We start from the raw sequence: 26980 nt of genomic DNA on the forward strand, positions 1-26980 counted from the left end.
ATAATTAGAATTATCTCATTATCTCAATTGAAAATAATTAATCAGTCATTGGGCCCCTCTGGATGTATATCCGGATTACCTTCAATGGATATTGGGTAAGCCTTACGAACGACAACCCTCAGAAGTCGAAACTTGTGCAAGCTAAGGACTAACGAGGTCTTACCTTTTAACGTGTGATTCCTACCACGGGTTGGACGATAGCAAGTGAAAATCGAGCGTTCAGCCTGGGGATTGAAGCACCGACCAACACGGCGGTCGATTTGGGTGAGTTAACAAAGCACCCATGTCGAACCGACCGACAACCGACCGATAATGATACTTTTTTGTTCAAAATAAAAAATTAGGTATACGCAAATATTAAACAGATTCAGTCGTATATCAGTTGGGCTTCTTATTTGGAATTTATCACCAACAGACTCACTTGTCAACATGTTTGGATTATCTGATTAACTCGGCCGTTACTTGATGAAGATCCGTAGTAATCAGCGAAAGAAGGTACCTTTGTAGAATTGATAACTGATATCAGCTCTCCGCAAGACATAATCTCAGATTTTAGATATGAAATACGACTGAATTGGAGAAGACTTTGGAAACAATCTTCAACTAAATCGAAAAATCATTATACACTAGTCCACCCCACTTTCCCTAAAAGTATGCCCCACATAGACAACTTCAACTTTCAAAACTCTACGCTATTACCATTACATGAATGAGAATGAACCATGGTAAGTTTCCTGCACATTTGGCAAAAATAGGCATTGATGTAAGCCCATTATGCTCATGTGACAATTCTTCTTTAGTGGACATAAATCACATCTTATTCACACGTTCCAACTTATCAGTATTTTAGATGAATTGCTTTCCTCGAATATTTCTTTGCCAACCAATATAGCAGTCCTTTTAGATACACAAAATGAAAAATTTTACAATACTATAATTCTAACTATCATAATTAAATCTGAAATATCACTCGACTTATTTATTTTGAAATTTCTGTGGCAAAATAAATTCGGGTTTGATGCCAAGGGGAAGGGGGTGAATAAAAAAATTCATAGTAATTTCACAAAATGTTTCGATTACAATGAGGGATTCGAATTTCTGAATTTTTTGAAAAAATATTAATCTCGAATTCAAAGTGTAAAAAATAAAAGGAATATCAAGAATCCTAAAAATAATTGGACTCAAATAATGAAAATATCATAATATGAGAATGAATATTATAAATGCATGAACAATAAAATATGAAATAAAATAGATATGATGATGGAAAGTGAAAAAAAATTAAAAAGCACAAAATATAGAGAAGTAGATTTTGAACCAAGCTACTTCACGTTGTTTTGATTGATTGTATTCTGATTCAGTAGCCCATTTTTCGCTTTATTGAAGGTTTCTATACAATGCGAATCTCTGCGCTAGCCTGGTTGATTACATCGTTATTCCTTACACACAGCTTCTTTGAACTTCCTTCAAAGCATCAATTAATTCACAATTTCAAACAAAATGAATACTTTTTGAAAATTTTTTGCGAAAATTCACTTTTAGTGAAAAACACATCTGAACGGGATGATTTTCAAAGTTTTCGAAGTAATTATTGATGCCATCGATCAAAAACTTGAAAACCTCCGCCAAAGAGACACTGACATTTTATTGAATTGAATTCATTATTTTTATTGTAATATATTTCCAATTCTTGACCTACGCTGTTCATATTGAAAAGTCTCTGTCTCTGTATAGAAATATATACATCTGATTCCGAGTCTGGAAGTGATATCGAGGGCATTCTCTGAAACCAACGTATTTATCTGTCCGTAAGATCGATACTTCGCAGTGATCAGAAATATAATTTTCACGTCACAGTATTTCAAATAGCGGAGAATATTCTAATCCAAATATGATTTGAAATTTAACCGACCTCTATAAATAAGGCAACTCAAAATATTCAAACTTCATATTCACTTCAACTCTGTCTGCATATGAATGCTCAAATCTTCATTTAACGTAACGTAGTAAACTTGAACTGTTTCAATCTGATACATATTATATGAATTTTCCTTGTTCAAACTTTCCAATTCTTCTCCCTTCGGTGATGGCTACTCTCCCTTGAGAATTGTTTGAATTTCCTCCATAGTCTTACCTTTGGTTTCAGGAATTAAAAATATAGTGAATAACGACGTTACTAGGGCACAACAAGTGAATAAATAGAAGGGAACGTGAATTCCAAACGTGCTCTTCAGCGCGAAAAACATCTGCAGTGAAGCTATTGATCCAACAACATAAACTCCGTCAGATATAGTCATACCCAAAGCTTTTATCTTCGTTGTGAAAATCTCTGAGGTGATTACTATTGGTACCATGCCTATTCCAATTTTATAAACAAACGCATAAACCAACACGGATACAATGGGTATCCAACTAAGAGAATCCAAGTTGTGTCCAGACCGCTTCATGTGGAAATATATTGCTAGAGTAACGAGACATATTCCTGTTGAAATAGAAGATGTTATAAGTAAGAATTTTCTTCCGAATCTATCTACTATCAAGGATGAAACAATAGCAGATACCAGCATGATGCACCCGAAAATTATTCCAGCACTGGTAGTACTCATGTAAGTTGATTGGGCACTGTTGAGAATCTCGTGAAGGTTCATTAACATGATTTCTTGACAGGCAAATGGTTGTGACAGATCTAGAACCAGAACAATTATGAGAGATTTCCTATTATGTTTCACTTGGAATATTGCTTTCAGAGAACTGGATTTTTCTTGCTTGTCGCTTTCCATTGTCTTGACGATTTCCTCAAATTCCTCTTCGATATCAGAGTTGCCTCTGAATCTCTGCAGAGCGTTCTTAGCTTCCTCATACTTTTTGATATTGAGTAGATAGTACGGAGATTCTGGCAAGAAGAAGAATGCAAAGACTTGCGTTGAAAGCAGAACAGAAGCTATAATTGAAGGTACATAATAAGGTACGAGAGGCCCCAAAATGTAGATTAACAGAGTTCCAACCATCATTAACGTGAAAACAATACCAGACATCAGCCCCCGAATATTTTTGTGTGCGATTTCTCCTAGGTACATGGGTGCAGCAACATAAGCCATGTTTAGTCCAACACCTTTGAGGAATCTAGCCGCGTAGATATACTCGACTCTACTCGCAATTGTTATTCCTATCCAGCATGCCACTAGAATGATACAAGAGAACAAAATGGTGTTTCTTCGTCCTATTCTATCCACTGCCTGCACTGTGATGGGTAAAGCAAAAATAACGCCTATCATCATCCAAGTTTCCATCCACTCTGCTTCGTGTAGACTCATTTTTAAGTGGCTCTCATCGCTTGTCAGGTAGGGAATCATGGGGGATGTCCAACCATACGCCATGCCATCTGTTATCGCTAGTAGACCAACTGAAAATGAAATAGCATTTGTCATTTAGTAGAACTAGGAATTGTTTGGGGATTTGTCGAAACATAAATGGTTACTTATTAGGCACAATAGTGGTAAGTAATGAAGTATTCGCTGAAAACTAATCCCACTGAAATCAGTGTGAGAGTTTGAGCCAGAAAAAAGAAAGAAAATAAAGAAGAGGGATCGAAAAAAATATATAAACAAAAAAAAGGAAGATGAAAGGAGGGATACAGAGATATGTAACAGAAAAAATGTAGAAGGGAATACAATAAGAACATAAGTCAAAAATGGAGGAAGAAGTAATGAATTTAATGGCTGGAGAAAGGAAAGGGTCAGAGTAGATAAGGAAAAGAGAAGTGATGTGACGAAACAAGGAGAAACATAATGCAGTATGTAGAAAAACGAAAGAAGATATAGAGGACAGGCAGACACACTTCATTTGACTACATTATATAGAAAATATTTGTGTAAGTCATGGTACATAATCTATACAATGAAAAGGTACTATAGTTGATTGGTATTGGAAAGTTATCAAAATAATATAAAATAAATTCAATTAGAATCATCACAATTTCAAGAACATCAGTACGAACAAAAATTAAATGCGTAAAGGCTGGAAGAATATGAAAACAATATAAATTGATGTATGTAGCCGGTACTAGGTGGTAGGAAATCATAAAGAAGAAAACAAAAATGAAGCTTTCTATGTTTTTTGCCACTTTTATTTGTAACTAACGTTACTGCAGTTTCGTCCTATACGGACATTTTCAAACTTATACAATAAACTAACAATGATTCATTACATTAGTCCTTATATACCACCCCTGTAGGTACTGATAGAGGTACTTGGCTTGATTGAGAACCTGAATTTACAGTTTACAATGTGGATGTGCGAATTTAAAAACCGGTGAGTAAACTAAATCGATTTGATCATTCAACAGGTTGCACCCGCAATGTTTATGCTTGTGAATTTCCATGCTGTGAGGTGGGACCTCACAGCATTAAAATTTCACTGACTTTAGTAGAAAACATAAGGAACCAAACCACGCCACATAATTCAATTTTAGTTTCATTCGATGTAAATAATATGTTCTCCAACATACCGTATAACGAGTGTGAACCCTTCATTTTATACATATTAGAACAAGCCAAAGTAGACCATATTGAAATTTCAACAGCTTCCGATGTGTGCCTAAATCAGAACTACCTACGGTTCAACAACAAATTTTATTAACAGGATTCAGGTTTACCAATGGGCCCCTTGGTCCACTTTTAGCAGAAATATTTATGAACAACTTGGAAACCACTATAGTAAATTCCGACCTGGGTAAAAAACAGATATGTAGGTACAGATATGTAGGTGATATTCTCGCTTGTTTCAGAGGTACTACACGACAGCCGAACCAATTTATGACATTCATGAATGATCTCAATAGCAACATTCAGTTCACACTCAAAACAGAGATAGAGAAACAGATAAATTTCTTAGACCTGACCATTACACACAATCAGAATGAATTTGAGTTTAATGTTTTCAGAAAACCTAGCTATACAGACATCACCATTCCAAGCGATGTTTTCCATTCAGACAGTCATAAATTAGCAGCCTACAATTCAATGTTGCACAGAGCATTCTCACTGCCTTTGTCTGCTAACCATCTAGCTAGAGAAATTGATATAATTACACAAATAGGTCATAATAATGGTTTCAACGCAGATACTATCCAGAAGTTAGTCTGGAAATAAAGCCGGAAATTCACTTACAGATTAATAAACCATCAGGGAAACAACCAGAAATCAAGAAATGGGTAACTCTAACATATTTTGGAAAATGAAGTGCACACACTGTGGACACTCTTCAGTAACCTTCGATCTGATGGGATTTGTCTCTCGACATACTACAAAGAACTGACCAATTGAGTTTGTCACAATGCCTGGATTCCTTCACAAGAGAATCTAAACGATACGGAAATTTGGCACTATGCAAGGAAGGGTTACAAACTCAATTATTTAGAATCCTTGGAAATTCACAAACATAAACATTGTGGGTGCAACCTGTTAAATGATCAAATCGATTTAGTTTACTAATATCATCATAATAAAATTGAGAAGTATATGAGGTTTACATCGTCTTCATACATCATCTGCGATAATGCATATGAAAGGCTGTAGATATTACAATGTATATTTACATAAATCATGAACAGAGTAGGTCTCAAAACCGATCTTTGAAGACCTCATTACACCGTTTGTCGTTTGTTGCTGAGATATGACTTGAAAAAATAGCACAGTTAGAAGAAAAACCAATGGATGAAAATAGAAAACACTCGTACTGATATTGAAAGAAAAGGGAATTGGAAATAATAAGGAACAAAATGAGAAAGTAGGGATTAGACAAGACAAAGGGACAAAGAGACGGAAAAATAGAAACGGGGATGGAGACAACGAGAAAAAATGAAGTGGGGATTAGACAAAACAAAAGGACAAAGAGGTAGAGGAATAGAGACAGGGATGGAGACAACGAGAAAAAATGAAGTGGGGATTAGACAAAACAAAAGGACAAAGAGGTAGAGGAATAGAGATAGGGATGGAGACAACGAGAAAAAATGAAATATTACAAAAGGAAGTGACAAAACGAATGCAAAAAAAGAAGTAATAGAAATGATAAAGTGAAGAAGGAAATGAAAACTGAAACATTTTCCAGTGTGGTCTGTTGCTTGGCGATTCATACGATTTATTACAGAAGGATTTCAGGTCAAGGGTTTCGTTCATTCTTCCGTTACTTTAAGATATTTAGGTTGGAAAATTAGTTTAACATTCGTATAATGATCAAATAAGGGCGTAAATACCTATATAGAAGTTATCTTTCGATTGTGACAATGTGATGAGAAAATTCTGCTGATAATTCCATAACATTCTGAATAGTAGAATAACACTTTCGTTATGTAATGCTTGGCGTCGGGAAATTCAAAGTTGAGTTTGACAATAAATCTTGAAATTGGAAGTACAAAGTAAATATTAGTAATTGGTTTAGTGAGTTGACAATATTCAAGGATGGATAGCCATCATAATTTTTAGCTAGAGATTATTTTTAAATTCTGACGACTAGTAATAGTTGTTTTTTGAGATAACCCCCTGACGGGTCAAGTTTTGAAAGTTCAATTTTAATAATGTAGTTTTTCAATGGAATATATTTTCGAAATAACTTCTGATCACAAATTAAAAAAATAACAAAAAAAACGAACGATTTCAATCCATCATAACTGGTTGAATCAGTACATTTTATTTATACGCTTTTTGTGTTACCTCGTTACCAAACACTATTTTAGATTCAAGTATTATTTGGATATTTTCATATCACTTTACAAAAAACACTTACCTATGAATGAGGTATATATTTGAAAAATTGTTCCGTGTGAAACATTCTTTTCTGTTTCTTTGTTTTCCATCATCAGCTCACTCCAACTTTTCCTCTGGAATGAATTATAGAATTTATGTTGATTCGTACAAACATTGACTATTTTTGAATAGTGTGCAATCTAGTTCAATACCAACCAATATGAGCATTGCCTGATTAAACCTAATTACCTTCCATGAATTTGTTCAGGAATGCAATTTTGATAAGGATAATGACAGTAATGGATAGATGAATAAATAGGTTCACAACGTGAACATAGTGAAACAGTTTTTTTTCTTGCGTAAAATGAACTTTCGATTTGACCCAGACCCAAAGGAAGAATTGAGAGGAGTCCAATTCCATGAATGAGAGGCCATTCCAACATAATACGCCTACCAATCCATATGTCTGGCTATGTCTGATCCAGCCAATCAGGCTTAAAAAAATGTGGGTGGCGCAGAAGTGGAACAAGTGGAACAAGTGGATTTTAGAAATCTTTTTGATTGTTGGCCGAAGATTTTTCGAAGAATTTCCAGATATAAATTATATTTCGGTAAATGATTGTGGGTAAGAAATACTGAATATTTCATCAAGTGATCATATTGAATTGCCAAAAATTCATTTCGCCAAAGCCATAACATTAAGGATAAAATGTATGAAAAATATAATTTTTATTTAGTTATTTTGGACTTATTTTTTCAGACAGGAAAAGTTTTTCAATACTATTTTACTAAAAACATGAAATGATATTTTCAAGACAACAGTCGTTCAAAAGCGATAACTTATCGGAACAAAAAACCACGTTAAACGTTATTGAAAGTATTTATTTTTAATATATTTCAGACGATGTAAATTCACATTCACAGTTGTACAAAAAATGTTTTCATTGCGTTTATAAAATTCGTGATCAGGAAAATATCTATATACATCAGTTCAAAAGTATAAAGCGAAACTGAAAGGTTGAATTAATGAGACTAATGAGTTTCAATATCTAAAATTATCTCCAACCACATAGCACTTCATGAAATCTGTATATAACGGTTATTACATTAACGTATTCAAAAAACTTCAATGTCAGATTTCTAATCATTTCATTAGTAGGTAGAAATGTTAGTTGTATTATAATGAATTATAAAAAGAATGTAATAACAGCCCGTTCATTACTATTAGTATTATACAAAAGTCAAATTTCATAAAAGTTGTGGCAGAAATTCATCGAAATTACTCCTATTAGATTGATACAGACCTTTTTATCATTTTCCATTTACGTCATATATGCGGGGGTCCTAAAGAATTACCTTTATGCTCATTGGAAATAGGTTCTTAAATAAAACTACAACACCGTTTTCCGTTTCAATAAGAAGAAAACTATAAATTTGCTTATAACTTATGAATGACACGTGAATTTGTCTCACTATTCAGATTCACAGTGTTCCCACTGCGTTCAATAACCTAGTGACCTAGTGCATTGAAGAAACCAGTGTTGCCAAACTTGAAAATGTTTCTTTGGTTTGCCGATGCAATATAGTGCTTCACTATACACTGGCTTTTCCAGATGTATCCGATACTCGAACGACGGTAGCTAGCAGCTACTTTATAGTGGAAACCATTAAATTCCTCATTATTCATACAATGACAATTCTCGTGCCGAACTCAAATAAATCTCAAACTAATTCTCGACTTCGGTTACTCTGAATGGCTTTAACTCACCTGAAAGTGAAAGTGGAACATTTTTGTGAAATAAATCCAAAACAAACTTTCCTTCCGCATGCCAAAACTGTAACACTCCTCTTGACGTATGTTTCACCATCCAAGTTGGTGTCACCAGGAGGTATGATACTACATTCTAATTTTAACTTTGCCTATTTATTCTATATATGAGTTAGACTGGACGAACTATCGAAACATGTTTCAAAAATCATGCTGTACCTATCCGATTTCGGTGAGTCCGATATCTTTGAACACACCGTAGTGAACGGCCATGAATGAAGACTGTTTATTGCTTTCCAAAATCAAAATATGTATAGTCGTACATAAATCATTCTGTTGGAATAATCGTTAACTTTCAGGGGACATTTCCCGCAAATTGTTGATATAGAAATGAGGTGAAACTTTACTTTGTTAGAAAGAAATAAATATTACTGGAGTTCTGAGTAGTAATGAATATTATTGGAGTTCTATCCTAACACCAAACCGTTGTTCCCAACATCTTGACACGTTTCATTGTATTGTTGCAATTCAGTACTCGTTTTGCTCATCATAAGAGGATCCATCGCTGTTTCAACCAACCCTCTTCCATCCAAATAATGAAAGAACCCATTTAAAACTGAATAAAATATTTATGATGATGAGAACGAAAAAATTACGCTAAGGGTAGTTGATAAAATAGTTAGGAAAGATACAAAGAATCACCAAAAAACTTACATTATACTGCTACCCAGCAGGAACGATGAAAAGGAAATGTGCTGCATTCTAAAAATGCTCTGGAACTGCTTCTGAAGAGTAATAAATGAATACTGAATGAATTTCTGTTGATCTTGACCTCCCTCAATATTTATAAAGATTTATATGCTGAGGATGCAACTTTCCTCTGGTCACCTTACTGAGGTATAATGCTCATTACGTATCCGTGAAACTTCGCGTATTTGGAGATGATACATTCGAAACTGCAGCTGCATGAACAGGTGTTTGAGTTTGGTGAATAAGGAGAAAACATTCTTGTACTCGTTCATCGTTATAAGCTCGTCTGAGCAATACTTGTAAAATGCTATTCATGTAGCTAATGTTTCCTTAATTATCGAATCCAATTTTTTTCGCAAGATTTTCAACTGTCTACTGATTATATAGGGAGAACATGTTTCACAGAATCTGCTTCTGAATCATTTTTCCAGCTGCAATCGATCCTTCCAAGTGATAAAGGGTTTCAAAGTGGGAGTGACCCGGCTATTACTCCATGAAGTATTTAAGTAGCTTGATTTTTTCAAATAAAAATATTGGCGGCCACTTTTTGACTGGCAACCTGTTATAAATGTATTTTGCCCTTCATAAATGTATGTTAAAATCTGAGTTTGATTAAATACGCTATGAACATAGTGATTTTGCGGCGGGATCCTGTACTATATGATTTTCACTATAAAAGGTTTTACAAAAACCGCGACACGTGTTTCTCTATACAAAAGCTTCCTCAAGCGTAACGAGTTTACGTTTAAGGAAACTATTTTATAGTGAAACACGTGTCGCGGATTTTCAAAACCCTTTATAGTGAAAATCATACAATAAACTGCATTGATTAGTTTTAGAGTAGTGTTTGTTTGAAATTAATTCATTCATTCTGCAAACACTTCAAGAAATTGAGCATTGCTTTCTATTTCGAATGCGATACTCATGATACCGATATACTGTTAAATTGGTCTTTCATTAAAAAATTCTATGCTTTTTCATCATTAGAAAATCAGCAGCATGAAATCCTAGCTCGTGTAACAATATCTGCAACTTTAAATAACCCAATTATATTTTTTTATTTTTTGTCTTACATGTTCCTTCAATTTCTGGTTTTGATCTATGTTTATGCCTAAAGATTCCGTTTGAGGTAATAGTTGTAAATAGCGTCATTTCCGAGCAAAAACTTGAGTATCATATCACCTTTTTGACATTATTTCTGAACTGCTTGGTAAATGCCCGTGAAAATCTCATTAATCAAAGTACTTTTGTAACGGAACATGAAGAAATGTATGACATTGCATTTCATGAAAACTGTGACAAGCCATGCCACTACTTGCGTGTGTTTCAAAAACTCATAAACTATGAGAAATCAAAAGTTTGAACACATTTATGAAAATGGCATCTTTTGTTCATATCGTTCATGAGAATAAGCATTTTAATGGCGTTGAAATATGTGCCGTATTCGTTGACATGAAAAGGACATTCGAAATGCTATGTCGTGATATATCACAATTAATATTAAATAAGTATTTACTCACTTGGGTAGTTTTGGAATGTTTGTTATTCAAAAGATAGATTCCGAAGAAAAAAATTGAAAAACCGAATCAGATTCCAATTTAACAGCTATGGTGCTCCACAATGCATTATCTGAATGCAGGATACATATGTTTTGCAGTCGACATTCTGATCTCTTAATTAACTAGAATTGACCTCGTTAACATTTTGTTGAAACAGTTAGCAATCAGCTTCATGAATGTTTATGAAAAATAACTTGTTCTATCGTATATTTGGGACTACATATACAAATTAACGACCAACGGTTGGAGGTGGTGCAAGAGATTGAATCTTTGGGGCTCATCGTTGATCGTCAGCTGAAATTTGACAAACAAGTCGATTATATTTCCGAAAAAATTGGTGAGAAAATCGAATCCATGAGACGAGTGTTTCAAGTCTACCCCCATATTGTCGAAGAACAATACGTATATTATTATATACGTATATTATTTTACCTCATTTCAATTACATTACAGCAGCTCTATAATTTACCCATGTACAGAGTGGACCAAATTGAACACTTTCAAAGGGAAACTCCTTTTTTCAAACTAGATACATGAAAACTGATGACTGTGTCGGAATGTCATATTTCATGACAAACTTAATGGTGAAAACCGTATATCGATATATATCATCGTTTCTGAGTTACAGCATGTTTTTCGAAAATGTGCATTTTCGAAAAGTTGCTGCAGCATTATTCCTGTCAAAAATCTCTTGTTTCTATTGAAACATTTCCAAGACCCTTTTTTGCGTAGAATTCAATAGTTAAAAAAACTTTTTTTTCAAATGAGATATCGAAAGTTATTGATGGAAAAGTATTTTTTTTAATGAGATACCCTGTATATTACTGCATATTTCAATGGAGCTTAAAATAACCTTTTCAAAAATGTGGGTCACTTCTACTAGTGAAAAATTTCTTTCTGTTTAGCGCCGCGTTGTCCAAAGCCTATTTGATCAAAGTATGCATTTCAAATATATGAAAACATATAAAAGCTCTGTATTTCAGAGATGACTTTGGCAAAACATCAAGTATGTTACATTTTTGGAAAGATAATTTTAAGCTCCATTGAGATATTTAGGAATATACAGGATGTCTCATTGAAACAAGATTTTCATCAATAACCATCGTTATATCATTTGAAAAAATAAGTCTTATCACTATTAAATTCTAAGCGAAAAGTTACAACAACTTTTCGAAAATGCACATTTTCGAAAAACCTGCTTTGATTCAGAAACGATGATAGATATCGATATTGGGTTTCCACTATTGAGTTTGTCATAAAATTTGACTCCCAGACACAGCCATCAGTTTTCATTTATCTAGTTTGAAAACAAGAGTTTCCCGTTGAATTTGTTCAATTTGGCCCACTATGTACATCTTATTATGACAGATTTCAAATTCTTCATAACAAAGAAATGCGTTTTATTATCGTGTGAAACAGATATACGAGTATATAATGGATGTTAAATTGCTTCAATATTTAGTGACTATGTTCAAACGATGATTCCTGTTTCCAAAATCGTTTATAATTTATTACCTGACTATCTTCAACGTCAATTGGGAAGCAATCATTATCAAAAAGCAAGAACGGCAAAAAATATGAACTTTTTTGAGGAATCGATATCGAAAGCTAGTAGCACAAACCTTTTTTTCAAGGCATCGTTGAGTTCAATCCATTGTTGAATAGTTCAAGAAATAAACTCAAAAATGATCATTCCTGTCAATGATGGTCAATATTGATTAAAGATGAAAAAAAAATTCTATAATTGTATGACCGCTACAATCATTGTATCGCCCTTGAAGACAACTATATTAAACAATAAAACCAAATTTTATAAAAAAATATATTTTTTTCAATGTAAGCCTACGAAATGTCAGCACAACTATTATGAACATTTTTTCAAGCACACCTGAAAAGTATATCGTACAGTGAATCATGTGTTACGGTTTTTGAAATTAATTTGAGAAAATCTCACCGTGAAGTGTTATTGAATACGGTACCTACGGAAAAAAAATTATTGGACACATAAAATTATGAAACGCCGTTTTACTTTTTATTGTCACAAATATTCATTCCTCAATTTATTCACCTAACAATTTATTTGTTTGAATTCAATTGATTCATGTATTTGTTGGACACATTAAAAACGATTGTTCGCAAAATTTGTTATAATTTAAATGAAACTTGATTTAAAATTTTATATGAATAAAATTGTTATTTCAATAAAAAAGACTACTGAAATAACTTGAAGCTTTTATTGATTTCGCAGAAAAATATTGTTTCAGAGTATTGGAAAATGGAACGCCAATTTACTATATATTATGCTGAAAAATAATCTATATACATATAGTTCAACTCATCAATGAACAAACATTTTTATTCAACAGTCAATGGAATGTATTATTTGAGTAAATTCAACAAACATTTCAATTCCGCATATAGTTTTGACCTTTGAATAAAATGTTAGTTATTTATATGACTGTTGAATTATAATGAAACTTCAAATTCACTTTCTAAAAGTAAGTTTGGAAATAAATTTTCAAGGAATATATTTGAATGAATGTCAAAGTTTTACCATGAAAAATTTTTGGTAATAAAAATAGACTTTCGTTTGTCTGAAAATATAGCAAATTAACTTTCCCTACTAAATATTTTTCTATGAATAATAAAGATTGTTAGATTTCAATTTTATTGAAAGTCTTGAATATTTCCAACATTCACTTTAATGCATTCAATTTGAAATTTGGTTACAACTTTTGTGCAAAACGTTCTCAAGCAAGTATCATTTTATTTCATTAATCTTTTTAAAAAGCTAATTTCTGACATTTTTTGATGATTTAAAAAGTTTTTTGTATTGGAAAGATACATTTAAAACGATTGTTGATAATTTTAATTCGGTGCTGGTATCGAGCGGATTTATCAAGAACTTCAAGTGTTACATATGACAACATGCTAGTTCATATATAGTACGACAAAACGCCATTCAACCGTGGCGTCGAATAAAAATGATCAACAATCAATTTAATTCATGTATCACTGAAATTCAACAAACAAAATGATTCAGTTCATTTCAAAGGAATATTAATTGGTATTTTGTAAAAAAGAATTGTTTTGACTGTTGCATTTAGATGAATTAAATTGATTGTTGATAATTTTTATTCGTCGCTGCGGTCGAACGGATTATTACCGTACTACACAAAAATACGCCCGACGTCAGCGCCGAATAAAAATTATCAACAATCAATTTATTTCATGTATCACTGAAATTCAACACACAAAATAATTCAGCTCATTTCAAATTAATATTAATAAAAACCAAAACGACGTGCCACGCCGTTTTACTTCTTATTATTATTTCTTTGGAAAGAATTGAATTAATTTGTTTGTTGCATTTTATTCATACATGAATTGAATTGATTGTTGATAATTTTTATTCGGCGCTGCGGTCGGACGGAATATTGTGTTACTATCATTAGACTATCATGTTGCCAGATTTAAAAATTCAGCTTCTGCAAGAATCCGCTCAATGCTAGTGCCGAATTGAAATTATCAACAATCGTTTTATTTTAGGTAACTATAATTATCAACAAACAATTTTATTCATGTTTCACAGAAATTGTAGTGAATTATTCGATAGTTACAAAAAAAGTATATATGACAAACATTCACTTCCAAAAATTTCAAACAATGAATCTATATTATAACTGTTTCCAATTCTTCATCAAACAAATTAATTCATGTAACATTTTAAATCGAGTGTCATTTAAAATAGACATATATCTAGTGACAATAGTGACAATAAAAAGTAAAACGGCGTTCCATATAAAATGCTTCACAAACACAAGTCATGTGTTTCGTAGAAACACCACATTGGCGAATTAAAGTCAGTACGATGTTCAACACATATCTAATACGATATATCTTCCTCTCTGTGGAATGTCGTTTGACAGAGTGTTGTTTCAAGTCCCCTGCCTAATGAAATAGTGAGTATTTTACTGCCCTTTCACTTCCATGAGCTTAACATTTTCCTCCGGACTCTTAGCAACTTCACCCCTCATTATTTCCTGAATCTCGTCCAAACTCTTACCCTTGGTTTCAGGGACGAAAAACCAAACAAATAACGATGTCGACAATGAACAACAGCAAAAAATGTAAAACGGAATATGGATCCCTAAGTGTTCCTTCAGGGAAAAGTATAATTGCAAAGCCAACAGCGATGCTCCAACATACACTGCATCGCCTAAGGACATGCCTATAGCTTTGATTTTGGAAGCAAATATCTCAGCTGTTAGCACGATTGGTACCACTCCAAGTCCTAATTTGAAACTAGTAGCGTATGTCATCACGGCTACTATGGGAATCCAACTGACTGTTGTCATGTCGTAACCAGAATGCTTCAAGTTGAAGTACAAACCCAGAGTTAGCAGGCACACTCCAGTAAGAATACTGGAAACTATAAGAAGTAATTTGCGCCCAAATTTGTCGACTGATAGAGAAGCTAGAGACGAAGCTACCAACATGAACGTAGCGAAAATTATAGCAGCCGAGGAAGGGCTGACGTAGATAGACCCGGCGCTATCTAGAATCTCGTGCAGGTTCATTAGAATCACCTCGAACCCACTGAAGAGTTGGGCCACGTTCAGTGCAATCATTATTGTCATGGGTTTTCGGTAGCTTTTCACCAGAAAAATGTCTTTCAGCGAAGACTTCTCTGTCTTGCGATCTTCCTCTAAGGAGGCTGCCATTTCCCTAAGCTCTACTTCTACGTCTGCTGGATTGTCTCGGAATCTGAAAACAAAAATGTATTTGAATGTTTTCCATCTAAAACTAGAGTTCATCACACGTTAAAAGATAAGACCTCGTTAGTCCTTAGCTCGCACAAGTTTCTCAACTCAACTCAACCGATTCTAAATAGAAGAGACAGAAATGGGCAAAATGGAAAGAAATATGTATGATGTAAAGACGTGTGAAATACAACATCCCTTGAAGTTGAGGAACCATGTTTCTGTGGTTCGGGCAGATGATTTGAATTACACTGCCTACAATCGTGAAAAGAATATTTTTTGCTTTCTACTTCTTATCTTCATATATAAAAGTAGAAAACTTCCGATGGGATTGAGTTCGGAATGAACTCTTCAGAAAGATGTGAAGATCATGCATATAAGTTACTTTCGGATACAAATTGGAAGAAAAACCTCGCCCAAACATTTATTTTATTCAAGGATGAAACATAAGCACTACAAGAAAATCTTTTAGGCGCTCTCAGAGCGGTGCCTGTGCGAAATTAGCGATTCACATTGGATTTGAATCGCTGCAGATCCGTCGCGTATTTTTGATATGTATCGCTCTTGGTAGAATCAAATGTGCCATGTCACGTGAACATTTCTGGTAAAAGTATGTATAAAAAAGAGACAAATCTCTAACCTTTCCTCGATGTTCCAGGCTATCAAGAATGCACGTGATATTCGCGTCTCCAATCAGACTAATGACTCTTTTCTGAACAGAATCCACCAACTTCAGGGTATGTTTGGGGACAGAGCTCCCCATGAGAACAATACTCCAAAGAAGGTCTGATCTGAGCTTTATCGCTGAGGTGTGTACAGTTTTCTGGTTTGGAACAGTGTTTCAAGCTTTTGAGAAGCGGCCTTTACAATTCCAGCGACATGATTGTGCCGAGACAAATTAGTGTCCATTTAAACCCCCACCATACTCATCGAAGCAGGAAGCGGAATTGTCTGACCTGACATTATTAAATCCAGTTCGGAGACAATTATCTTCCTGGGTTTTTGTGGCCTGGGTTTTTGTGGCATTGAATTGAACTTAGTTACTTCAACCACACTTCGAAATCATATCTAGATGCTCATTAGGATATGCGACCTCTTGCTGCCGCTAAAGATGTGCCTCCGTAGCCGATGTCCTGGAATCTAAATGGAATGACGAGGCAAGTGTGCTGTTGTCAGCAAAGCAATATATTGAATATACGGTTTTGTCCAATGAGTCATTGATATACAATAAAAAGAGAATTGGAGACAATATGGATCCCTGGGAAACACCAGCGTTGATGGTGAAAGTACCTATTCGAGAGATATTCATCGATGTCCACTTGCAAGAAACGTTCTTTCAGGAAGCTGAAGAGACATACACACAAGTGATCCGACAAGCCATAGCATCGAAGTTTGGCCAGTAAACCCCCATGCACGCACGGTCAGGGACCTTAGAAATATCAAGTGCAACAGCTCTTGGCTCTCCATGTTTCTCGATTGCGTTATTCCAAATATAGGTGACATCCGATAGAAGGTTTCCGAAAGCCATATTGATAATCGCTCAAGATGTTGAAGCCTTCCAAATATTTGAGGATATGATGGTTTAAGACTTCCACCATGGTTTTTGATATCACTGATAGCAGGAAAGAAGGAAAGAAAGAAGGAAAAATCTTATAAAACACTTCTCCCACCCACAACTATCAGAAGATACTCTGATCTCTAACTTTGCCTTCCTATACAGTGTGATTATTATACCAGTTATATAAAAGACTGAACATCGGACTGTTTGGAACCTTGATCTCCTTTATTGAAAAAAGTTGCAGAAACGTTTGTTATAAGAAATTCAGAACATGATTGATGAGGAAAGAATATCAGCACTTCCAGAAACTATCAAATGGCCTTACTGTTTTATTTTCATCAAACTTTTTTGATTTTTGATAAACTCAGAAAGTAATTGATAAGGTATACGATGACAGCAATAATTATTTTCTGGGATCAGACTATGTAATGTAATGTAGTCAATGGATGGGGTGTGGAGAAGACGTACATTATTCGGCGTTTTACTAGCCAGATCGTCCCTGTTCTATGTTGACCAATTTATTGATTACTGTATTTATTCCAGTACCATTTCATTATGGTATTTTTACTGGACAGTTTACAAAATCGTAACTCGTGTTTCAAAAGTGACTATGACAGACAGAATTTGATGAGGAGGCAACAGAGTGGATTTACACTCCATTGTCCACAACAAAAAATGACGTGACTACACTTTCTCATCTTCTGGATAGTAACTTCAATCTAAAAGAAAGATACGATATTAGGGAAAATTAGATCGAAGTCATTCCTGAATAAGTATCGTACAAATACAGTCGTTATACACTCATGAAATAGATTGGAGCTCATTATGAAAGTGAACGACTTTGGAAACCACTTGTTCACTTTGGCATCCAAAAAAAAACAAAAAGCTGAAAACTGATTTCTATAAATGAGCTTTCGAAGGAATAAAAATTGGACCTGTACACGAGTACAAGTTAGCAAGCAACTCTTGCCACAACTGCTCCTCCATTCCAGAGAACTTTTTTACAAACTCCTTTTTTAGGAATTGGAAAAAAATTCTCAAGAAAGAAAGTCTCATGGATGTACAACCATTTCAAATATAAACAGAGCCACTTGGATTTCTGAAAACAATTTGGAGAATTATTTAGATAATTTAGTTTCAGATGGCCTCTACATAATTGTGGGAAATTATTTCACGAAGAGTATTCTGGTGAGTGAAAGAAGTACCCTCGATTGATAGGAAAATGAGATTTACACAAATACAAACCTCAGTAGAGATTTCCTAGCATCGTCATCCTTATTTCTGACCAGCAAATAGTAGGGTGACTCTGGCAGAAAGAAAAACACCACAAGTTCGATGAGTAACAAGCCTCCAGCTATTATGGAAGGTACAAAGAAGGGTACAAAAGGGCCTACGCTGTATATAATCAGCACCCCTATCAGCATCAGTACGAATATCGAACTGGAAAGGATTCCTCTGATATTTTTGTGAGATATTTCTCCTACATACATCGGAGCTGCTACAAAGGCCATATTCAGGCCAAGTCCTTTGAAAAACCTCGCCACATAGATGTATTCCACTCTATCTGCTATCGCAACGGCAATCCAGCATATTATCAATACAGAAGTAGCGAGCATGAGTGATTTTCTTCTTCCGATTTTGTCTACGAAGTACATGGTAGTGGGTAGTCCGACAAAGGCACCGATGAGAAGGGAGTTTTCCAACCAATCAGCTTGGTTTCTAGTCATTTTTATGTGAGTCTTCTCGCTCATGAAATACGGGATCATCGGTGCTGTCCACCCCATGCTCATTCCATCTGTCACAGCCATCATATTTGCTGAAAATGAAATAATATATTTCAGTTATACAGTGCGGACGTAAAAAGTTCCTCCATTGAACTTTGGAAAGGTACCTGCTACCGAGGCCTGGCACAATTTATATAAAAAAATATGGTTTTCAATACTTTTTGATAAAAAAATTATTGTCATGTCACTTCTCGTCGAGAGGAGGCTATCAACATTTTGTAATGAAAATGGGGTGATACCTCTTTTGATGGGTCTATCAATATTCTATCCAATATTGATGTAATTTTCGGAATTAGACCAGCCGTACCTGACCAATTTCATATACTTGTTAGAAATTGTCAACTGTCGATAAATATCACAGTTTCAATAAAACTTTCATTCAAAACTCATTTCAGTTTATCCCAGTGAATGTTTGAAATGCTTAGTATTTATTTCCCGAAATTAAAGAAGTCTGTTAACAAATTCATTTCTAACATTTTGTATTATTTCTTGAGAAGTTCGTAAATTAAATTATTGCCAGTTCAATCACGGAAAAAATATGTTGTTTCTATATTTGTTATTATATTCAACATATATAAGACCGCTCATTCATAGGTTTCATGGGAAATAATTCATACAAACCCGATGAATTTTCAACTAATGTACGTTTCAGCAAGATGGGGGCAAATTCTCATTATGACAGGGTGGTTTGGATATAACTGGTTGAGAATTATCCAGTTCGGAAGATAGGCAGACGTGGTTCCTTAGAATAGCATACTGGAGTACCTGATATGACGCCTTTGGATCTTTTGGAGATTCTGAAGTATACGAAATATCCTTAAGGAGTACATCGTTTATTTCGTTGTGCGTTTGTCATTCGAACTCGACTATGATCTTCAATCTTGTCTGGCAGTTACTAAAAACCCTTATTTATGCCTGGCTTCACATTTATATTTTCCAATATTTTCAAAAAATATACCATCAGAATTTTTACAGCCCTTAAATATTTTTTGGTGAATTTATTTAATAGGAGTTTGAGATAGTCTGACTATTATTTTAAACAAATTATTACAGCTAGGACATCCATTTTTTCATCTTTAACGACTTTATATTTATTCGAGTAAACAATTTTTTTTAGTTGAATATTTTTGCAGCAACTGCGTCTTGCGCAGTTGCAAGTTTCGATTTAGCCTTCCAGACGCTCCATTCTTTATATTATTTTTACGCCCCACAATACCTGTTCGAAATTTGTCATGAGCTCTTAGACTATCTTGTTTTCCACTTTATTTGCCCGTCAATAAATAGAGCAGCTCGCCAAAAAATAACGCGTTGTGAGAATGAAATCGTGACGTGTCGTGCTGCGATCGGCTTCTTGACTCAAATTAAAATATCAGTATTAAAACTAATTAATAAAGTTTATTGTTTGATTTTCACTATGAAAGGGTTTTACAAAAACCGCGACACCGCTATACAAGCGCAAACTAAAAGCTACTTCTAAATCACAACTATGCCTACTTTCTAATGAGTGAATCTGAAAAGGTCAAGTATGCATTCATTAACTCTATGAATACATTTTTGGGAAGTATCATAAATATACTTGACTATTTTTACCTGGAAATGAACAGATTCAATAATGGCGAATTATTCAATTCAGTTTGATCGTTCATAAGGTATTGAGAGTTTTTGAATTTGTTTAATTTATTTACTCTCCAATAGGTTACGTTTCAAACGTTTCTTCCGGAAATGGAGGGGCTTGAATTCATGGTTGAACTCATGTCCCTCTGTGATTAAATGAGTGGCATATGTGGAATTTATTTTTCATTCTTGAAACTATTTATGTGTTTCTTCATGCGGGCTTTGAACGTTCTTCCAGTTTGACCTATATGAAACATCGGACATGACCCACATGATAATTTATACACTCCCAATTTTTCTGAAACTGAACTTTTATCTTTGTTTTTCTTAGTGTGCATGCCTAAGTTGTTGTTGGTTTGGATAGCAATACTTACTCTTTTGTTGTGCAGAAAATCTGAAAAATTTGTGGTGGGTTGGCCTGAGTAGGTTAAGGTTCTATAACTCTCATCCTCTACTTTTCGAATTGGGTAAACTTCCTTCGAAGCTTGGCTGTATAACTTTTTTGATAATAAAGAATGTATGAGACTGCTCTGTAATCATTGTTGATCTGTGGATCATACTGTTGAAAGCTGCTACTTTGTACTGATACGGGTGGGTAGACGAATCATGAATGATAATATCTGTATGTGCCGGTTTACGATACATTGAAAAACCATGTTTGTTGTTAACTTTTGTTATTGTCAAGTCTAAAAAATGTATGGAGTCGTCCTATTCCATCTCCATTGTGAATGTGATAGAAGGGTGGAGAGAATTGATGAAACTCAAAAACTTAGTCAACTGTCTGTTCGTTCCTATGAACTATATCAGGATATTATCCACATATCTATACCAATACACGAAACTTTTCACTGTGTATTTTTCACTGTGTATTTTTCTCTCCAAATCGTCTATGAAAATCTCTCCCAGAATAGGACTAAGTGGGTATTCCATCATGTGACCTTTGTAAGATGAGTAAAAAATGTACTTAAATTGAAAGTAATTCTGTGACAAACAAACCGTAAGCAAGTCTAATATTTCCTTCTTCAGTATTCAGGGCAGCAAGGCTCTGGTTTGAAGTCTGGACTTGCGGACTTCTAACGTGAAATATTAGGTTGTTCCAAAGGTTTTGTCTGTTTAAATGTCATGTGATAATGTAGCTCCATATCCCAGTAAATATTCATTCTACTGTGTCCCGGTATATACTGATTGACAGAGAATTGTGTATTCTGATGCTTGATGCTGTTGAAATATTTATCCGAATTTAAATGTTTTGCTTATGCTGTTGTTGAGCGAGTTCCGCTCAAATTTTCTCTAAGAATTCAAATTGAACCGAAGCGCTGCCAAAACAGTCCGAAAAATTAACCCGTAATTTGGCAATGATAGTGTTGATGAACTACCTGTTCGACGAAGGTTTGCGAAATTTCGTTTCAGAGATTTCAGCCTTCAAGATGGGCTCCGAAATAGCTGACCCAAAGTAGGATGAGGATTCAGGGACCCTGAGGAGGTTGACGAAATGTACCAAAAATTGCGTCACAGATCACTGTCGAAAAACTGAATGAAATGAGCGTCGAAGTCCTGCCTCACCCACCATACTTTCCAGACCTCTCGCCAATCGACTACCAACTTTTCAAGTACTTCGATAACTTTCTCGCCGATAAAACTTTCGCCAATCAGGACCATCCCAGAAACGACCTTCGAATCCCGAGCAAACAATTTTTATGCAGACAGAATGAATTGTTGTACGTTGGCACCGATTCAAAGTGCGCTCATTTCGATTGAATTGTCTGAGATATCGAGATATCGTTCGAAGTAGACTTCTAAAAACAGACAAAACTTGAAACAATCCAATACTATTTCGGAACTGAAACTCCATTTATTTTCTATGCCCGATTAATGTTCACTTTAACAAATCTAGTAACCTATTTCAACCAAAGGCGTCAATGTTTAGATTTCGTAATTCGTATCTAGTCAGGCAGCAGCTGACGTATTGATTAGAGATAATGATTTCATCAAACTAATTCGTGATACTCACCAATCAGAGATGCGAAAAATTGGAAAAAGGTTCCTTTTCGTCCAAAGCTTTCCTCTACCATTCTGGATACTCGGATGACTTGTCCTTGGGTCACTTTTGAATACGTCAGGAAGCGTTTTTAATCTAATTTGTTCATTTCTGCCAACAAATGTGATGACCTATCGATATATCACAAATTATATCACTACTATCATTGGAGATAAGATTTGTAGAGTAACTTTGGTGAAATTCTCATGGAAATAATCTGTGATTGCAGGGAGGATTTATTTTTGAATTTTACCTATGCCATTACTGGATTTCTTTCAATGAATAGACGATATCAAAGTGATGAATACATCAATGAATGAAAAGAATCGCCCGAAATTTTTATTCGATATGGCGAGATTGGAAAAGGAACAAAACCTGAAAATTCAAATTATTATTCATAGACTTTTTCAAATCTATTATTAAAACTGATACATAAGGACTTTAATGAATAAAAACATTTTTGTCTAATTATCACTAGTTGATTTCATTTATACGACCCATTATCGAGTATAAAACTAAGATGTGAAATTTCAGGGAGTTTTTGGGTGGGACAGAAGGACAGGTAGTTGAAGGAACCAGGGTGCCAACTTTAAAATTCAACACTGAAGATTATAGGGGTTGTTAAACTTATAAATTCAATAGTGGTGACCTACATAAATCGAATTGCTCGTTTGGGGGTATATATTTCAGGTTTTCAATTGATTTGTTAGTTTCAATGACTTCCAACAAATTAATTTTTTTTCCTTTATTACATAATATGTGTAGGACTTTGAGGTTATCTTTACTTATCTTGTGTTTTGATTCTCAAAGATCTGTTTAAAAAAATCTGTTTAAAATCTGTTTTTCCGTTAACCAGCTGTCGCACCCCTACGAACGACAACCCTCAGAAGTCGAAACTTGTGCGAGCTAAGGATTAACGAGGTCTTACCTTTTAACGTGTGATTCCTAACACGGGTTGGACGGTAGCAAGTGAAGATCGATCGTTCAGACTAGGGCTTGAACCACCGACCAACACGGCAGTCAATTCGAGTGAGTGAACAAAGCACCCACGCCGAACCGCTTGGCTACCGACTGATGTTCATACATAGTAGATTTTTTGTCCAAACAAACGTGTTCACGGAGCCTAACGTCAAAATTTCTACCGGTTTGGCCTGTATATACTGCAGAGAATTTTCCACACTCTATTCTTTTTCAAACTTATACAATATATAAGTTTGAAAATGTCCTTATAGGACGAAACTACAGTAATGTTAGTTACAAATAAAAGTGGTAGGAACATAGAAAGTTTCATTTCTCTTTTCTTCATTAATCGATTGATTGTCAGATTAAGCGAATCCCTCTAGATAATCGTCAGATTATGAGACAGCACGTCTAAAACATAAAGATGAACCATATATATCTTAATCTGACGCTCTTGAGTATTTCAAAATGGCGATTTTTTTTTGCACATTATAATAATAGCCGCGAGTTTGCGTCAGATTATTGAATGAGAGCTTTTTTTTAACACCCCCTTAGAAAATCTGACGCACTCGATTAATTTTTTTTTCACTTTTATCCCTTACGTACAACCACCCACATCATGCAAACGATCAGATTAACATACCAACATTATTAAAAATACGTAGGACATTGATGCTATCAATATCTGACGCCCTCGAGTATGTCCATGCAACAGTATTTTTTTACATATTTAAAAATCTATAGCCGCTTCCACCACCGATGAAAAGGTATATATTATATAACATTTTTTTCTTTTGCAACCTATTATGTCCGAATGACGCTCGAGTAAATCCCCATTTTGCATCGTGTGCCCCCCTGCTATAGTGTATCCATGAAAATGTCTGCCAAAATGTGTTTTCATTCATTTCATGAAGTACCACAAAATAAACAAGTCATCAATCACGCATATAAGACATAAACGATATGACTTTGTGTATTCGAACAAAAACTTTTGAATTGTTGAAAAATTAAACGGACAATGTTAGAAAATTAGTTTTTCAAAGAAGTAAAAAAATCTTCCAGTGCAAGTCAATATGGAGAAAATGATGTTGAAGAATAAAATCAGTGCAAAGATTGAACTTTCTCGGACTCTATGGTTTTTGTCGATTGGTGAAGGGTACTTATGATATCTGGTGGAATTCAATAATACTTCCAGACCATAAAGTAATAGAGTGAGATTTTTTATTGAACAATATACAAAATCACAATACCTGTTTCACTATATAATAGCTTCTTCAGGTACGTTCGTACTTGGTGCGCCATCTTTCTGTTCTGAGGGTACAAATCTATCTGTAGTCACGGAAAATACAAATAATATTATCTAATGTTCAGTAGAAAATCAAAAATACTTGCAGATATTCCGAAAACACGGTCAAAACAGTACCTACAATTGATTATTTGTAAATCTCATTGAATTTAATTGTTTTTGTAATACCGCAAACAGCAATTCGGCACGTACTGAATGAAGATTAATTTTGATATAATGAAGTCGACTTGAAGTCAAAAATTTTATAGATTTCATGGTGAATGTAGATCTCAACTTGTGATTTTTTGAAACACTATTCTCTAACTTCAGGATAACTGTCGAGGATACCTTAATATGCATGAAAAAATGAATATTTTGCATAAAATTCAAAACGTTTATCTCCCTTAGCAGCCCTACATAGTTTTTCGACAATGTTATGCTGCTCCCAAAAAAAACGCACTGTCAAAAAGAAATCGTGGCGTGTCGCACTGCGATCGGCCATTCTGTGTCGCTATGTTTATTTGGGAATCAAACTGAAAAATCAAATGTGAGAAATATCAAGACAACAAGGCTCTGGTTAGATGTTTTCACTTGCGGGCATATAAAGTAAAATATTAGCTTGTTTCAAAAGATTTGTCCGTTTCAATATCATGTGTTTTGGTAGCTCCATATCTCAATAATTGTTTATTCTTCAGTGTCGATAGAAAATTTTGTACTCTATAAGTTGATAATGTTCATTTTTTTTCCAAATGTTTTGCCTCAATCCGAAAAATTAGCCAAGCATTTGGCAATGAAAATGTTAAGGAACGCACTGTTCAACATTGGTTTGGAAAATTTCTTTCCGGAGATTTGAGCCTCGAAGATGAGCCGATCTACAGTAATCCAGGACAATGACCAGGAGACTGACCCATCACAAACGGTGCTTGGGATGGCGAAAAACTGGGCGTCAATTCCCATGGTTTTGAACGTATTGGAAAGGTCAAAAAGCTTGAAAAGGGGGTGCCCCACGGTTTGAACTATCTACAGAAATGATCACGTTTCCAGGTTTGTTCTCCTTTGCTTTTGCGCAACACAAGCGATCCTTTTTTGGATCGGATCGTCACGTCTGATGAAAAGTGGATCCTTCACGACAACAGGAGACATTCAAGACGGTGGTTGGGCACCGATGAGCTACCCAGGCACATCTTAAAGGCGAAAACCACATAAAAAGACTATGGTTACTGTATGGTGGTCAGCGGCTGGTGTGTTTCACTATAACTTTCTGCAATCGGGTCAAAGCATCACAGCAGAGTGCTATTGTGAGAAAATCGACGAAATGTACCGAAAATTGCATCAACAGCAGCCGGCACTGGTCAACAGAAGATGTCCGATCATGCTTCACGACAACGCTTGTTCGCACGTTTCACAAATCCCAGTCACAAAATTTAAACGAATTGAATGTCGAAGTTCTGCCTCGCCCACCATACTCTCCAGACCTTAGGCCAAATGACTACCATCTTTTCAAGCACTTCGATAACTTCTTCAGGTAGAAGCTTCAGCGATCAGAACTGAGTAGAAACGGCCTTTGGCGACTTCATCGAATACCGGTACACAATTTTCATGCTGACGAAATGACTCGTTGTCAAAAATGTACTGATTCAAAAGGCAATTATTTTGATTGAATTGAATAATCATTTACTGAGATATTACAGTTTAAAGTAAACTCATAAACGGGCAGAACTTTTGGAACAATCTATCATTGTAGACCATACGTAGGTGTGTAACTGCTTACAAAAGAAATATTTTCAGAGGAATCATTTCATGAAGTTGACATATTCGCAATGGCATCATGTACATTAATCCTGATATTCACACATGGATATACAATTCATTTCACACACTACTGAAAAAAATAAATTATGTAAAGTCTATTCACCTCATTTATGTTTAAATCACATCAAGACGACAGACATTCCTGTCCATCACAAATGTTATTTCATTGTCACCTTTCAAATATTTTTATCTATTGCCGATGTTTCACGATTTAACAAACCCGCACTTCTGGCGATATCGGATAATGTTAGTGCGTTGTTGACAAATATTAAAGTGCGAGTGTGCTTAGACCACACGATTGAAGTAAAACTCCTTTAGCTTTAGAGGGGTTTTTCGGGGATTCGGT

The 26980-nt window shown here is 34.8% G+C and overlaps 3 protein-coding genes across 8 annotated transcripts in view; 1 reads left to right on the forward strand and 2 right to left on the reverse strand.

Annotated features, from left to right (window-relative positions):
* Syt1 (Synaptotagmin 1) overlaps positions 1-26980 on the forward strand; it is a 118376-nt gene that overhangs the window by 46237 nt on the left and 45159 nt on the right. The gene's annotated exons all lie outside the window — the stretch shown is intronic.
* LOC111506720 (facilitated trehalose transporter Tret1) lies at positions 1653-8407 on the reverse strand. Of its 3 annotated transcripts, none has more exons than XM_023161905.2 (3): positions 8100-8406; positions 6784-6877; positions 1653-3403 (listed from the first exon to the last, which is right to left on the reverse strand). In XM_023161905.2, the coding sequence occupies exons 1-3, from the start codon at positions 8109-8111 to the stop codon at positions 2091-2093; spliced, it is 1419 nt and encodes a 472-aa protein (XP_023017673.2). In that variant the 5' UTR covers positions 8112-8406; the 3' UTR covers positions 1653-2090. The 3 variants fall into 3 exon arrangements, with proteins under 3 accessions (XP_023017673.2, XP_023017672.2, XP_023017675.2); XM_023161904.2 differs by having other exon boundaries at positions 8048-8403; XM_023161907.2 differs by lacking the exon at positions 6784-6877 and having other exon boundaries at positions 8048-8407.
* LOC111506719 (facilitated trehalose transporter Tret1) lies at positions 12625-26886 on the reverse strand. Its single transcript, XM_023161902.2, has 4 exons — positions 26738-26886; positions 22551-22708; positions 18387-18957; positions 12625-15587 (listed from the first exon to the last, which is right to left on the reverse strand). Exons 2-4 carry the CDS (start codon positions 22609-22611, stop codon positions 14792-14794), a joined length of 1428 nt encoding a protein of 475 aa, XP_023017670.2. The 5' UTR covers positions 22612-22708; positions 26738-26886; the 3' UTR covers positions 12625-14791.

The sequence above is a fragment of the Leptinotarsa decemlineata genome, unplaced genomic scaffold (assembly GCF_025532065.1).
Source record: "Leptinotarsa decemlineata unplaced genomic scaffold, Ldec_3_MD MMD2_tig00026328_RagTag_RagTag, whole genome shotgun sequence".
Lineage (NCBI taxonomy): Eukaryota > Metazoa > Arthropoda > Insecta > Coleoptera > Chrysomelidae > Leptinotarsa > Leptinotarsa decemlineata.

Bases quoted from the DNA above. Each gene is read 5' to 3' on its own strand.
- LOC111506720 (XM_023161904.2), bottom strand. The intron at 3,404-6,783 runs GTAAGTGTTTTT...TTTCATTTTCAG, and splicing joins AATATATACCTCATTCATAG to TTGGTCTACTAGCGATAACA.
- LOC111506719 (XM_023161902.2), bottom strand. From the start codon at position 22,611: ATGGTAGAGGAAAGCTTTGGACGAAAAGGAACCTTTTTCCAATTTTTC. The intron at 18,958-22,550 runs GTGAGTATCACG...TTTCATTTTCAG, and splicing joins ATTTTTCGCATCTCTGATTG to CAAATATGATGGCTGTGACA. The intron at 15,588-18,386 runs GTTTGTATTTGT...TTTTGTTTTCAG, and splicing joins GCTAGGAAATCTCTACTGAG to ATTCCGAGACAATCCAGCAG.